At 39.5% G+C, this 14,209-nt stretch overlaps 2 protein-coding genes across 2 annotated transcripts in view; one reads left to right on the top strand and one right to left on the bottom strand.

Annotated features, from left to right (window-relative positions):
- Positions 1-3,710, top strand: part of cables2b (Cdk5 and Abl enzyme substrate 2b) — a 38,854-nt gene extending 35,144 nt beyond the window's left edge. The window contains exon 9 of the mRNA XM_048177454.1: positions 804-3,710. Within this exon, the coding sequence (XP_048033411.1) occupies positions 804-944 (141 nt within the window). The 3' untranslated portion in view covers positions 945-3,710. The remainder of the gene's footprint in view (positions 1-803) is intronic.
- Positions 3,711-6,757: 3,047 nt separating this feature from the next.
- LOC125260633 lies at positions 6,758-13,664 on the bottom strand. Its single transcript, XM_048179105.1, has 2 exons — positions 7,314-13,664; positions 6,758-7,042 (listed from the first exon to the last, which is right to left on the bottom strand). The coding sequence occupies exon 1, from the start codon at positions 13,621-13,623 to the stop codon at positions 7,726-7,728; it is 5,898 nt and encodes a 1,965-aa protein (XP_048035062.1). The 5' UTR covers positions 13,624-13,664; the 3' UTR covers positions 6,758-7,042; positions 7,314-7,725.
- Positions 13,665-14,209: the final 545 nt, after the last annotated feature.

The following is a 14,209-nucleotide window of genomic DNA, read 5'->3' as shown; positions in this document are numbered from 1 at the left end:
AAGTATGTAATTTAGATTTTTTTTTTTTGAAAATGACCGATCATTTCACTAGATTAGACTCTTATTCCTCGTCTGGGATCATGTAGAGCTCTTTGAAGCTGCACTGAAACTGACATTTGGACCTTCAACCCGTTGAACCCCAGTGAAGTCCACTATATGGATGCTTTAATGCATCCCAGCAAATAAAAGTATTATTTTCTTTAAAAAAAAAAAAAAGAAAGAAAGAAAGAAAAAACTTGCTGACCCTAAACTTTTAAACAGCCTTTAATAGAGTAAAATAAATCGTGAGAGAATGCTGTATCGGCCAAGAATTTTCCAATAATTAAAAAAAAAAAAAAAAAAATATATATATATATATATATATATATATATATATATATATATATATATATATATATATATACATACAGTACAGTCCAAAAGTTTAGGAACCACTAAGATTTTTAATGTTTTTAAAAGAAGTTTCGTCTGCTCACCAAGGCTACATTTATTTAATTAAAAATACAGTAAAAAAACAGTAATATTGTGAAATATTATTACAATTTAAAATAACTGTGTACTATTTAAATATATTTGACAAAGTAATTTATTCCTGTGATGCAAAGCTGAATTTTCAGCATCGTTACTCCAGTCTTCAGTGTCACATGATCCTTCAGAAATCATTCGAATATGCTGATTTGCTGCTGTATATGTACTGTATATGCAGATCATGTGCACTATATGTGTCATGGTACAAAATCCACTCACCCTTGTCAAAGTTGTCGACGTTTAATATATATCTATTTGTTTTTTTCTACCCTCAGAAATTGGAGGAAAGGTTCCGGATTAGCCGTCGGGAGCTGATTGCTTTCGAATTCACCATCTTGGTTGCGCTGGAAATGGCACTTTACCTTCCGGAGAGCAAAGTCATGCCCCACTACCGTAGACTGGTGCAGAAGACCTGACGTGTGTAGAGCGGAGGGCTCAGGGCGGTCATGAACATGCAAATGAGATGCATAAAGCAGCCGCGAGTGTGCGACTCTGCGTTCCCGTCATTATAGTTTCAGGTATCAGAGCGAATACACATCAACACGAAGAGCTGACGTCCCAAATGATGCTTTTTATAGCAATCGGGCCAGCGGCATTTGTTTTCATGGCTGTCTGTTTTTGTGACCACCATGGGAATAATGCTGAGGAAAACAGAAGGTTTTTAACTCTCAATCGACAAGGGAAGAGTTTAACTCCTGCTACTTCACTTGTGTGAACTGTATGTGTGCATGCATGTTTTTAACATTCCATATGTATTTACCAAAATAACTTTTATTTAATGTAAACTTCTCCTTTTGTACAGAACCACCTACCATTCACTGTAACACTAAAGCACTTTTTTAAACTATACATTTTTTAAATGTAAACCTTATGCAATAATAATAATAATAATAATAATATAATTAGCACAGATTACATAATATATATGCACTTACTTTAGTAGCGTACTCAGAAAGCGTTATTGAGTGACTAAATCTACCTTGGTATTCAAACTTAATATGTTCATTGTGTTTGGGGCTCCATTTTACTGTGCAGGGTGCTCTATATTAGAGCTGATTTCAAGAAAAGCACATTTTCAGTGCAAGTTTTTTTTATAGAATTAAATTTTAAATTCCACAGAACAAAGAAAGCTCTGATGATGCAACTGAGTTTTATTTTCCTGTGAATTATTCTTTTAAGACTTCATAATGGCATTAATATATATATTGCCACCACAGAAATAAATTATATTTTAAGCTATATTCAAACAGAAAACAGTTATTTGAAATTGTAATACTATTTCATAATATTATTGTGTTTAATCAATTAAATGCATCCATGGTGAGCATATATATATTTTAAATGCACTGTTTATTGATTAACTGCCATACAATATTGTGTTCAGTCTCAGTATTTCATTGACAACTAGTAACCATGCAATATACTGTATCATGAGAATTATCAAAAAAAACAACAAAAAAAACTTGTTACTTGTAGAAATACCAGGCATTGTGTCGGACTTAAACAAGTTTTCATTTCTTCCAGCACCCACAATCTATGCAATATTTTTAGATTATTTTTGTCCCATTTACTCACAAAGCATCACATTCCAAATTCAAAGCACCCATTTCTCACCCACCTGATTTATATTTCAGTGCAGACTGTGACGCTGTGTGAAAAGGTTGTGTGTTAGTAGCCGATTTGCTGCTTTGTCCTTTATAGACTCATGTATTTTACATACTGTAGTCTCAATCAATACATCCTTGTGTTTACTTACATGATGTTCTGGTAATGTTGTCTACTATCTTATATTTTCCTATGTATATGTATTTTTGAAATGAGACATTATTTTCCAGAAATGTTATTTTTTTTCTCCTCCTTATCCAGATATTGTGCTAAGCGAGACATTTGCACTTTTTAAAGCAGCATGTATGCTATGGTGCCATCTAGAGGAAGCGATTTACAATCACATGTTGTTAGAAAGTGGATTTTGCTACATAACAAGCATCCTGCTCATTTACTCAGGAGATACGTAAATCAGTAGTTTGGACAGTTTTCCAGGTTTTGTTACTTTGTTAGCATGTGTGCTGAATTTTGTGACAGAGAGCCCCAGAACAAACTAAGAGAGCAGGTATTCATGGATATGAAATCTAAAAAAATCACATTTACACACATTCATTTAAAGTGCCTAGGAATTTTTGTAATGAATAATTTGGTAAAGAGAGGAAATGGAAGTAAAAGCAATTTTATTTAGTTTATTTACACTGTGATATTTTTATAGTCTCCGATGATGAAAGGCAAAACCTACGGTGGCTGAGAGAGCTCAATGCACTGCAACTGAAGAAAACACATGCACTCCAGCAAATTAAGAAAACCTCTTCATCAGTTTGACAACACATGTGCTGCAAAACTGAAAATGCAACCAACTAATTTGCTGGTGTTTTTTTTTTTTTCTTTCTATTTTCATGTGTTTTGTTCAGTTGTTCTCTCTTGGCCACCGCACAAAACAGTAATTACACCAACTGTATTTTTTTTGTTTTTGTCAAGATTTTGACAAAACATCCGTCACTGGACAGATCATATTCTAAGAGATCATTATTATTTTTATTTTTGCATGGCATCATCAGGATATTTAATCTGCTCATTATGATAATATTCCAGCTCAGACCGTTTCAGCTGTAGCCAATCAATGAGTCGTTCAGTGTTTGATAAGCGTTATATCTCCATTGGATGTTTCAGTTGTGCCGTCGAAAGGTCATGATTTCAAAGGTCAGAGGTGAAGGAGAATGAATCCTCAAGAGAAAAGAAAACAGATAGCACAAAATGCATTTCCTCTGATCTCTTCCATGGAGTCAAACAGATTTAGCTAATCTTCCATTCATGAATTACGATAGGAAGCCTGGGAAGGACGCCAGCAGCAGATAAGAGATACGTTGTATTGTAGCGCTGCTGAAATCATGTGAGTATTTTTCCTCTGCTGAGGTAGAGATGTAACTTCTCTCACTGATGTCTTGTAAACTAGCACCTTGAGTACAGCCATCTTTTTATGTGCTTCTTTGCTATGCTTTCTCTGATCATACCTGTTATTTCTATATGTATTTACAGGTGACAATGTGTATGAAGAATTTTATTTGTCTGTTAATTGTCATAATTGTTGAGTTGTCCTGCACTTTCATAAATATATTTTGTAAAATCACTGACAACTTGTGCAAGTGACTTATTTATATTTCTGGATATTGTTAGAACAGAAAGATCATCATTCTTCTGTTCTTTTAATATCACAACAAATACAAGTACTTTTCTTTCCACCACTTACAGATACATAAAATATAGTTACAAAAAAGTGTGTAGGCTGAATGAATCCATAACCAGAAGTTCCTTCACCTAGAACGATAGTCCTTTATTGGTCATTAAAAATTATTAAACGTCTTAATACATTACATATAATTTTTTATTATTATGAAATAATTGTGTTTTGATATAAATGCAACTACTCTAAACTAATATATGTATATATATACAGTACAGTCCAAAAGTTTGGAACCACTAAGATTTTTAATGTTTTTAAAAGAAGTTTCGTCTGCTCACCAAGGCTACATTTATTTAATTAAAAATACAGTAAAAACAGTAATATTGTGAAATATTATTACAATTTAAAATAACTGTTTTCTATTTGAATATATTTCACAATGTAATTTATTCCTGTGATGCAAAGCTGAATTTTCAGCATCATTACTCTTCAGTGTCACATGATCCTTCAGAAATCATTCTAATATGCTGATTTGCTGCTCAAGAAACATTTAATGTGTACAATTGTACAAAATATTTGTGTACAATATTTTTTTTCAGGATTATTTGAAGAATAGAAAGTTCAAAAGAACAGTGTTTATCTGAAATCTAATCTTTTGTAACATTATAAATGTCTTTACTGCCACTTTTGATTGATTTAATGCATCCTTGCTGAATAAAAGTATTCATTTCTTTAATTTCTTTTCAAAAAAATAAAAATAAAAATTCTTACTGACCCCAAACTTTTGAACGGTAGTGTATAATGCTACAGAAGCTTTGTATTTCAGATAAATGCTGTTCTTTTGAACTTTCTATTCATCAAGGAATCCTGAAAAAAAAAGTACACAACTGTTTTCAACATTGAAAATAATCATAAATGTTTATTGAGCAGCAAATCAGCATATTAGAATGATTTCTGAAGGATCATGTGACACTGAAGACTGGAGTAACGATGCTGAAAATTCAGCTTTGCATCACAGGAATAAATTACTTTGTCAAATATATTTAAATAGTACACAGTTATTTTAAATTGTAATAATATTTCACAATATTACTGTTTTTTACTGTATTTTTAATTAAATAAATGTAGCCTTGGTAAGCAGATGAAACTTCTTTTAAAAACATTAAAAATCTTAGTGGTTCCAAACTTTTGGACTGTACTGTACTGTGTATATATATATATGTGGGGGTGTGTGTGTATGTATGTATGTATGTACACACACACACAGTACTGTGCAAAAGTCTTAGACACGTCAGTATTTTGACCCCCAAAAAATGTTTTTAAGCCAGTTATTTATATCTTTTGCTGTAGTGTATCAGTAGGAAATATCGGTTCACATTTCCGAACATTCATTTTTGTAATAATCCAGTGAGATTTTTGAATACACAATAAGTCTGACAACAGCCGGTGCTCCACACACATCAAATCTGTCTGTGATTACATGAAGAAACAGATGAAACTGAGACAAACTAAATCCAGAAGAACTGTGGACATGTCTCAAAGATGCTTGAAGAAACTGACCTTGAAGAACGTGCTTTTGCACAGTAGTGTGTGCATGGTGTTTCCTCCTAAGGCATAAATCACAAATATTACAAAATGTGACATTAAAGGGTTAGTTCACCCAAAAATGAAAATTCTGTCATTAATTACTCACCCTCATGTCGTTCCACACCCGTAAGACCTTCGTTCATCTTCAGAACACAAATTAAGATATTTTTGATGAAATTAAATCCGATGACAGTGGTTCAACCTTAATATTATAAAGTGGCGAGAATACTTTTTTGTGTGCCAAAAAACAAAAATAACGACTTTTAAACAATATCTAGTGATGGCTGATTTCAAAACACTACTTCGTGAAGCTTTACGAGTCCTTTATTTCGAATCAGTGGTTCGGATTGCGTAAAAAACTGCCAAACTGCTGAAATCACGTGACTTTGGTGTTCCGAACCACTGATTCACAACAAAAGATTCGTAAAGCTTCACGAAGCAGTGTTTTGAAATCAGCCATCACTAGATATTGTTGAAAAGTCGTTATTTTGTTTTTTTTTGGTGCACAAAAAGTATTCTTGTCTCTTCATAACATTAAGGTTCACCACTGTACTGACATGAACTGTTTTAAATATGTCTTTAGTAGCTTTCTGGATCTTGAGAGGTTCAGTGACATTGCTGGCAATAGAGGCCTCACTGAGCCATCGGATTTCATCAGAAATATTGTAATGACTGAGACAAAGCAGACACAATTTTTAGTTGTATTTTAAAAGAAATGTTTAAAACTCACTCTGGGCTCTGTCCCCATTCTCTATCCCCCAAGAAGAGACTGAAGCTGGGTTTTATTGCCAAAAACTATGTGGCCACAGTGGGAAAGCAGGGGCCATAGTCCCCAAAACAGACTTTCCTGCATTAATTTATAGATGAACGGATCTATCATTGAAACATATGATTATGACTGTTTTGTGCAGCATCTTCTGTATGGTATTTGTTTTATGTATATTTTATGATAAGAACCAATGGTTAAAGTAAACTAACTTATACCAAGTTTGGTGTCTATGAGTTTGTATTTTAAAGATTTAAATGTGTAGGAACAAATCAGCTCAAATGAAATAATTAATTTATAGGGAATTATAAAGAGTCACTTAGTTTACGACCGAGCAACTAAATTGTCCAGCGTTCATTTGCTCGGGCCGTAATAAGCTCTTGTAGCGGATATGAATATCCAACTATCGTGAAAACACTATTTAGTAGCACGGTAACTTTAAGATCAATATCTTAAGACATTAAATGTACAAGCACATAAAACAAGACACTTCTTTTAAAAATCTACAACTTTATTGATTATTCTAACACATAAACAAATCTAACACAAACACACACACACAAACATTCATACATGTTGCAGAAAGAAAGGAAATGAGAGAGAAATAGATTTAAGAGAGAGTGAAATGATGAGCATTTCTAGCAAAATATGCATGTCGAGTTAATTTCAGATTTCACACATCAGCCTGCCTCTAACTCGAAAAAGGACTTAGTCAACCACGGACACAAGGATCAACTCAAAAAAAAATGGCTTTACTTCCAGTCTTCAATAAACTTCTTACAGTCCTACTTGTATTGCAGTGTGTTGATTTTTTACATCCATTCACATCCAACAACAATTATCCAACAGATGGAATTTAGTTTGGTCCGATTGTAGTTAGTTTAATTGAAGGTAGATATTTTTGCAGTTTGGGATCAAATTAGGTTGATAACCTTTAAGAAAACAGAATAATATACTAAATTATAATAATATACTTAACATCTAATGCACTGTAACAAGTACACACAATATGAACACTTAGTACACTTAATAGTACACATTGTAACTGTATGCACACTAATTCAATATTATTATATACAATATGAATCAGCAAACTTCTGTTACACCATAAACTGTCTCTTCAATACACAAGAAGATATTTATCTAAATATAAATAAACATATATAGGCTAACATTTAGCTCGCTAAACACTTTTCATCCTACCATCAGCATCTCGGGTTGACTCATCACTGACGTGCTTTCCGCTATTTCCGTCTTCTTTCGCTCACAACTCTCTTTAGATGCGGCAAGCTTTTCTTCTAGAAGACACTTGTGCGACAGGACACTCACTGCGTCGCAATTCTTTTAGGATGACTGGTTTTTAAAGTCTTTCCGTGCACTCCGTTTTCAGCACGCGCGCCTCACGAGCTCTCTTCTCCTCCGCGCCTCGTCAGCTGCTTCCGATGATGTTCGCCGATTTCCATAACTTTTCCTCTGATGCAACAGATTCGCCATTCAAAATGTCTCTCCATTCACCCGAGATAAATCTCCAAATTCACTTAAATTACACCCAAGTCATTTCTGACTTTACACCTCCCACTTGACATCTTTGGTTCTTGAATCCAAGATGTCACACTCAACACTTTTCTTCCACATTCTTGAATTGTTCCTCCACTGGGATCAGTACGACTAACCGCCTGACATCTCTATGAAGAACGGTTGATAGGATTTTGGTGCTTTCACTTTTAGTGATTTTCCTTGTGTCTGTCTTCTCAAGACCCGAGCAGAAGACTGGATGACTCGAGAAAACTCTGACGTCAACATCTCTCACAATACCTTTAGGATCAGCATTCACCTTTATGACTCTGCCTAACTTGTATTGGCTCCTCAAAGCATTCTGGTCCGCGACCCAGACAATGTCTCCTACGGCGACATTCCTTTCTCTTGTATGCCACTTACTCCTTATGAACAGGTTTGGTCCTGCCAGCTGGCTCCACCTTTTCCAGAACTTATTGATTTCTCCTTGGATGACCCTCAGCCTTTTGTACGGGTATCCTTCGAAATCAAAATCGCATGGATCTCCTCTTGGGCTTGCTCTTCCCAATAAAAGAGAGTTCGGTGTAATGTACTCGAGACAATACTCACGGCTTTGTGTTCGTGCGTCTATGGGCCTTTCATTCGCCAAGTTTGCTGCCATACACAAGAAAGTCTGGAATTCTCCCCACGTGAAGACACCTTCACCCCCCAGGTTATGAAGAGATCTCTTTACCACACGAACAGCAGCTTCAGCTGCCCCATTCCTATGGGGTGAATTCGCTGGATGAAACTTCCAGGACCACTCGGTCCCATGTCTCCCGGCTTCCTCTTCAAGTCCTGGTTTCTCTACTCTTCCTAGAAACTCATAGAGATCTTTCAGGGCGGACTGTGCTCCCACGAAGTTTGAGCCTGGATCTGACCACACTTTTTTGGGATGTCCCCTTAAGGCTGTGAACCTCTTATAAGACAACAAGAAACCTTCAGTGGATTGATCACCCACAACATCTGCGTGAATAGCCCTTGAAGCCATGCAACAATACACAATCCCCCAGACCTTCATTCGCACTCTTTTCTTCACTTCATCCTTCACCTCATAGGGACCGAAAAGATCTACTGTGACGAATTCAAAGGGTGCAGCTGGTCCAATTCTTTCAGGCGGGAGATCACTCATGATCTGCTTGCACCTCTTTGCTCGTGCTTTCCTGCAGATTACGCAACTTTCTACGACTCTTTTGGCCAACCTCCGTCCTTTTACTACCCAAGCTACTTTTCTCATCCTCAGAAGAGTCCCGGCAATTTCCTCATGGTTGGCTTCATGAGCTTCATGAGCCAGTAGCAATGATACTCTTGCTTCCATGGGTAATATTGGAACAGTGTTCCTCTCCTTTCCAAAGGCTTCATATCTTCCACCGCATACAAGAAGTCCGTTGTTTTCTTCTTTGAATACAGCCAGTCTGCAGAGTGTGGTCAAAGGAAATGTTGTGCTCTTTTGAGCTGCTAGAAAGAGTGCCTTCAAAACATCCTCTCTTTCTTTCACCGTCAGCACACGCTCACCGACTGGATTTTGTTTTCCATACATTGAACCTCTGTTCCTTGACTCAAGCCATTTCCTCACACTGCGCCACACCCAGCCAATGACTCTTATCAACCTGGACAGACTACTGAACTTCTCAATGTCCACCAATCCTTCGGTGACCAGCTTGCTCAGCATTTCCAGTCGAGATGACTCATCAGCTACTGATACTTCCTTTATCTGACCTCGAGTCACCGCAGCTGAGAAGACTTTCCTCTGGAGCTTGTTGACTCTTTCTCTAGCATCATCAGCGATTTCAGCTGCTGATCTTTTGGGCCACTCCTCCACTGACCTCTTAAGGAATTCCGGTCCATTCTGCCAGATGGAATCTTCGTCAAGATCTTTAGGGCTCGCCCCTCGCGTGATGATATCTGCGATGTTCAGATCCCCAGGAATCCACCACCAGTCACTGGATGCTCCTGTCTTCTGAATCTCTCCGATCCTATTCGCGAAGAAAGTTTGGTATCCATAGCTATCACGCTGGATAGCTCCCAGTACCGTTTGACTATCCACAAGATGGAACCACTTCTCTACTTCAATCCGTCCATGCTTTTCGAAATACTTTCTAAGACGTGTTGCAAAGACTGCACCACAGATTTCAGCCTTAATGGGATCACCCTTCAATTCTAGTGGTGTTAGTTTGGCTTTAGACTCAACCAATCTAACAACCACTCCTTGGCTTGAATTCCACCTGAGATATAATACTGCACCATAAGTTTTGTCACTCCCATCCGAGAACGTGACTCCCCATGGCTTTCCTTTCCAGTCTGCAGGCGTAAGACTTCTGTGGAACTTGACTTTCTGGAGTCGCACATACTCCTCAAATAACTCGATAGCTTCTCCTCGAATTCCTTCTGAGAGCCCCGTGTCCCATGTATGCCTCGTTAGACCTCCGCCTCCAGCTTCCTGGAATGCTTTTCTGACGAGAATCGTACCCTTTTGTTTAGCTGGTGTGATGAGGCCAATTGGGTCATAGAGTCCTGCTACCTGACTCAATAGGTGTCTTCTGGTCAAAGGATTTGGTGTCTTCAGCCTGACTTCCTCTTCAAGGAGATCCTGCTCCGTCCTCAACTTCTTTTTCCTTTTGGAAAAATTAACAGAAGTCATGATATACAACCTATCCTCCTCTGCTAGGTATCCAACTCCCAGGGCCTTATCATCCCCTTCACCCAGCTGGTTAGGAAGTATGATGGTTTTCTCAGGAAACGCTTTGTTTACCCTTTCAGATCCAGACCTCCCACTTTGACCAGACCAGACCCATGCCTTGAGCGAGAATCCACCTGCTTTCAGGATTTCTTCAATTCCCTTCACTATCTCTACCAGTTTCCTCTGATCATTATGAGATGTGAGGATGTCATCAACGTAACTGTCTTCTTCGAGAACTCTTCGCTCCTCCCTCAGGTGAGCAAAGGCTGCCAGACCAGCTGTCTCCCGCATCGCCAGCTGTGCGATACACCCAGCCGGACGATCTCCAATATTAACTCTGGTTATGGCGTATTCCTCTATTTCTCCCTCTGGTGTATCCCTCCAGAGAAATCTATGGAGGTGCATTTCTTGTTCTTCAAGCCATACTGAATTATACATCTTTTTGATGTCTCCCAATGCTCCGAACACTCCTTTTCTGAACCTAAGCAAGACGGCTCGGATAGGATTCAACACATCAGGCCCTTTCAGCAGGAGGTCGTTCATACTCAGCCCCTTAAATTTCTGGCTGCTATTCCACACCAGACGCACAGGCGTGGTGACTGAATGTGGGTTTGGTGCTACTAGGTGACTTACGTACCAAATTGGACCTTTCCACTTATCAAGTGCATCTTTTGTAAGCTTTACTGCTGCACCTCTCTCAACCATATCGTGGACTTGAGCAGTGTAGACTTTCTTCCACTCAGGCACTTTCCCAAGTTGCTTTTCCGTTCTCAGGAAAGTCGACTCCACTCCACTTCGGTTATACGGAAGAGAGGAAGGCTCTTGGATCCATGGGTACCTTGCGTCCCAGTGAGGTTGATCGCTGTGAGAATCCGCTTGCACATAAGTAAGACCCTTTCTTATGATCTCCAGCTCTTTCTCCTCTGCCAGAGTCATCTCTTTTCCCCCTGGCTGACAGTTCCCGCAGCGGCAGCCTCCGCACTTTGGCTCACATGCAGCTCCGATACTATCCCAGCTCCACCACTGAAGAAACTCTCTGCCACTTGCAAGTGTGCTTCCTACATTAGCACAGGCCATTTTGTTTCCTTTAGGGGCCCTGGAGATGTGCATTGGATCACTTTCTCTGAGAACTTCCTTGTACCTGACCGCAGCAGTCCTCATAGAACGTGCAAAGTGTGTCTTCGACTCGTGGGCTGTCATGTTTACTGCCTCAAACAAGTCCGGATGAGCTCCACCCACCATCTTTCCAAGCGGGCTGTCCCATAGAACAAGGTCTCCTACAATTTTCACCCTTTGCGGTGCAAGTTTTCCTTCCCGATGACTAAGAAGAAGTTCTATTTTTTCAGGCCTCCTTAGCTCTGCCAAGTCTACTTCTGGGAAGAACCTTTTCAGTCGCTCTGGACTAACACTCATGTGCACTCTTGCGATTTCTTCCAGACCGTAACAGACTAACTGGTGAGCCCTTTCTGTTCCCACTGGTGTTCTCACTCGAATTCGGAGGAGATACCTCTTGGTTCTCACATGGATAGCCATCTTCCCCACTCCATGAACAACCAGGTTGATTTCTTCACCACTCAATCTAAGCCTGTCGGCAGCTTCATGAGTTATGTAGTTTGTATCGGACGCCAGGTCGATTAGGGTACCGATTTTCTGTCCTGTGTTGGTCGTCACTTCTTTGAGCATCATGATAACTGGTAGCTCTTGGAGTCCATTTTCCTCCAACAGGCCCAACTTCTTGCTTTTGGATCTTTCCATCCTAGCACTGTTGGTAAATGCTTTTTTACACTTTTCTGCCACCTCAGGGGAAAGTTCAGAGAGGAACTCCTCTTGTTCTGCTGTTAATTGGCTTCCCTTCTTCCCCTCTCTGAGGGTGACTCTACCTTTATACTCAGGCTTGGTCTCCCCTCTAGGACAGATGAGGTAGTGATGCTCTACAGAGGATCCACTTCTACAATCCTTACGCCTGCATAGAAATGCGTCCCTACACTTGCTGTCATCTTCATGATGTCCCAGGCACTTCCTGCACACTCCAAGCTTTCTCAGGATCACCTTCTTCTCAGCCAGCTCCAGTTCCTTGAACTTCCTGCAGAAGAAGATTTTCCCCTTGTGCTTCTCAGACCCACACACAATGCAGAGACTTTCAGACGGCACTGTTTTTGTTGATTTAGTGAATGCATGACTTCTTTCTGGCTTTCTTTCTTGCCTTTCCACTTTCTCTGTGACTCTGAGCTGCTCCAGTCTCTCAAGGATCCCTTCCTCCTTCTTCAAGAACTCAAGAAGCTTGTCGAAGTGGTTTTCAGATGTAACATTACTTTCAGGAGCCGACATCAGAGCAAGCCAGTCCCTTTTCATGAACTCAGGAAGTTTACTTTCTATGGATTTGACCACAAGAGGGTTTTTTATGGCCCCTGTGTCTCCAAGATCAGTGAGATCCACTAAAGCCTTCTCCACTGTTTGGATGAGTTCAATCACTCTGCGTGGCTGGTTTCCTCTCATCACAGGAAGTCTTTCTAGCTCCTCCACAATCTCCATTGTGATTGCATACTTGTTTCCATAACGATTTGTTAGAACCCTGAATACATCTTCAGCGGTGTTGTAGGAGGACAGTCTGAGGTCTTTCACAATCCTATCATCTATACTATCCAGCAATTGAATCTTTTTGACTTCTACAGACCCAGAAGGTTCCCCTTGTTGTTGAAGGCTTTCCCAGTCTTTTCTCCAGCGATAGAAGTCTCTTTTGCTTCCGTTGAACATGGGCAAACTTGCTGGTCTCAATTTTACAATTGGTGTGGCTTGAGCTATAAATGGCGTTGCGCTTGGCATCGTTCCTACGATGGGATTTATGCCTGATGCATCTTCTGCAGCCCTCCGCGCTCTAGCGAACTCACCTTTCCTTGCTTCAAGGTCGTTGCTGTTTTCCTTCAACCTGCGTGCACGTCCCTCCAAAACTTTCCTTTCACCATCAGGGGTCCATCTCTCCCAGTTTGATAAAGCTCTTATCGCCTCCTTAACAAGTTTTGTGAGGAAGTCAATTTGCACTTCATAGTTTTCATAATCGTTGCCGTCAACAGCCATACTTGCTACTCGATCGCAGGCTTTCTCCGCCGCAGAGATTGCATCAGTCACTTCGTGCAGTCCATATCTTGACCAAAGATTATCTTGAACAATTCTTTCAACTTCATTAAACTTTGCATCGCACTCACTTGCAGTCTTTCTAATGTCTGCTTCCTGCTGCATTGAAAGAACTACCTCCTCGTCTTTGCTCTCATCAGCTTCCATATCGGCAAGAAGGCCAGTTCTGTAATCATCGTTAATCTCAAAAACCCTCCTTGCAACGAAGTGAGAGCTTCTTGAACTCCTCCTTAAGCTCCTCCTCCATTAGCCTGTGAGCTTCTCTGCTAAGGAAGTTAATTTGTCTAGTGAAACTGATTTTTGCAGCAGTCCTTTCTTTTTTAAGCTGCTCAATTGGTTTTCCCACTGCTTCTTCAGCCATTTTCTACTTATCCACCTGACACTTCCACAGCAGCAACAACGTTCAGGTTATTCACTTTCCTGCTCCAATGACACACTGTCTTGAGCTTGGCCGTCCTGCCCTGCCACGAATGTGAAAACCACTGCTGTTATGCTGATCGTCAACTGTGTTAGCAAGTTGTGGCTGTCCCAGTGGTTATCAACTGTCGAGTTAATTTCAGATTTCACACATCAGCCTGCCTCTAACTCGAAAAAGGACTTAGTCAACCACGGACACAAGGATCAACTCAAAAAAAAATGGCTTTACTTCCAGTCTTCAATAAACTTCTTACAGTCCTACTTGTATTGCAGTGTGTTGATTTTTTACATCCATTCACATCCAACAACAATTATC

The sequence above is a fragment of the Megalobrama amblycephala genome, linkage group LG24, assembly GCF_018812025.1.
Source record: "Megalobrama amblycephala isolate DHTTF-2021 linkage group LG24, ASM1881202v1, whole genome shotgun sequence".
Taxonomy (NCBI): Eukaryota; Metazoa; Chordata; class Actinopteri; order Cypriniformes; family Xenocyprididae; genus Megalobrama; species Megalobrama amblycephala.
Note: the sequence above shows the minus strand (reverse complement) of the source record. Positions and strands in the feature narration are given on the sequence as shown.

What these genes read in the sequence shown, in the direction of transcription:
- LOC125260633 (XM_048179105.1), bottom strand. Translation starts at nt 13,623, where the DNA reads ATGGAAGCTGATGAGAGCAAAGACGAGGAGGTAGTTCTTTCAATGCAG.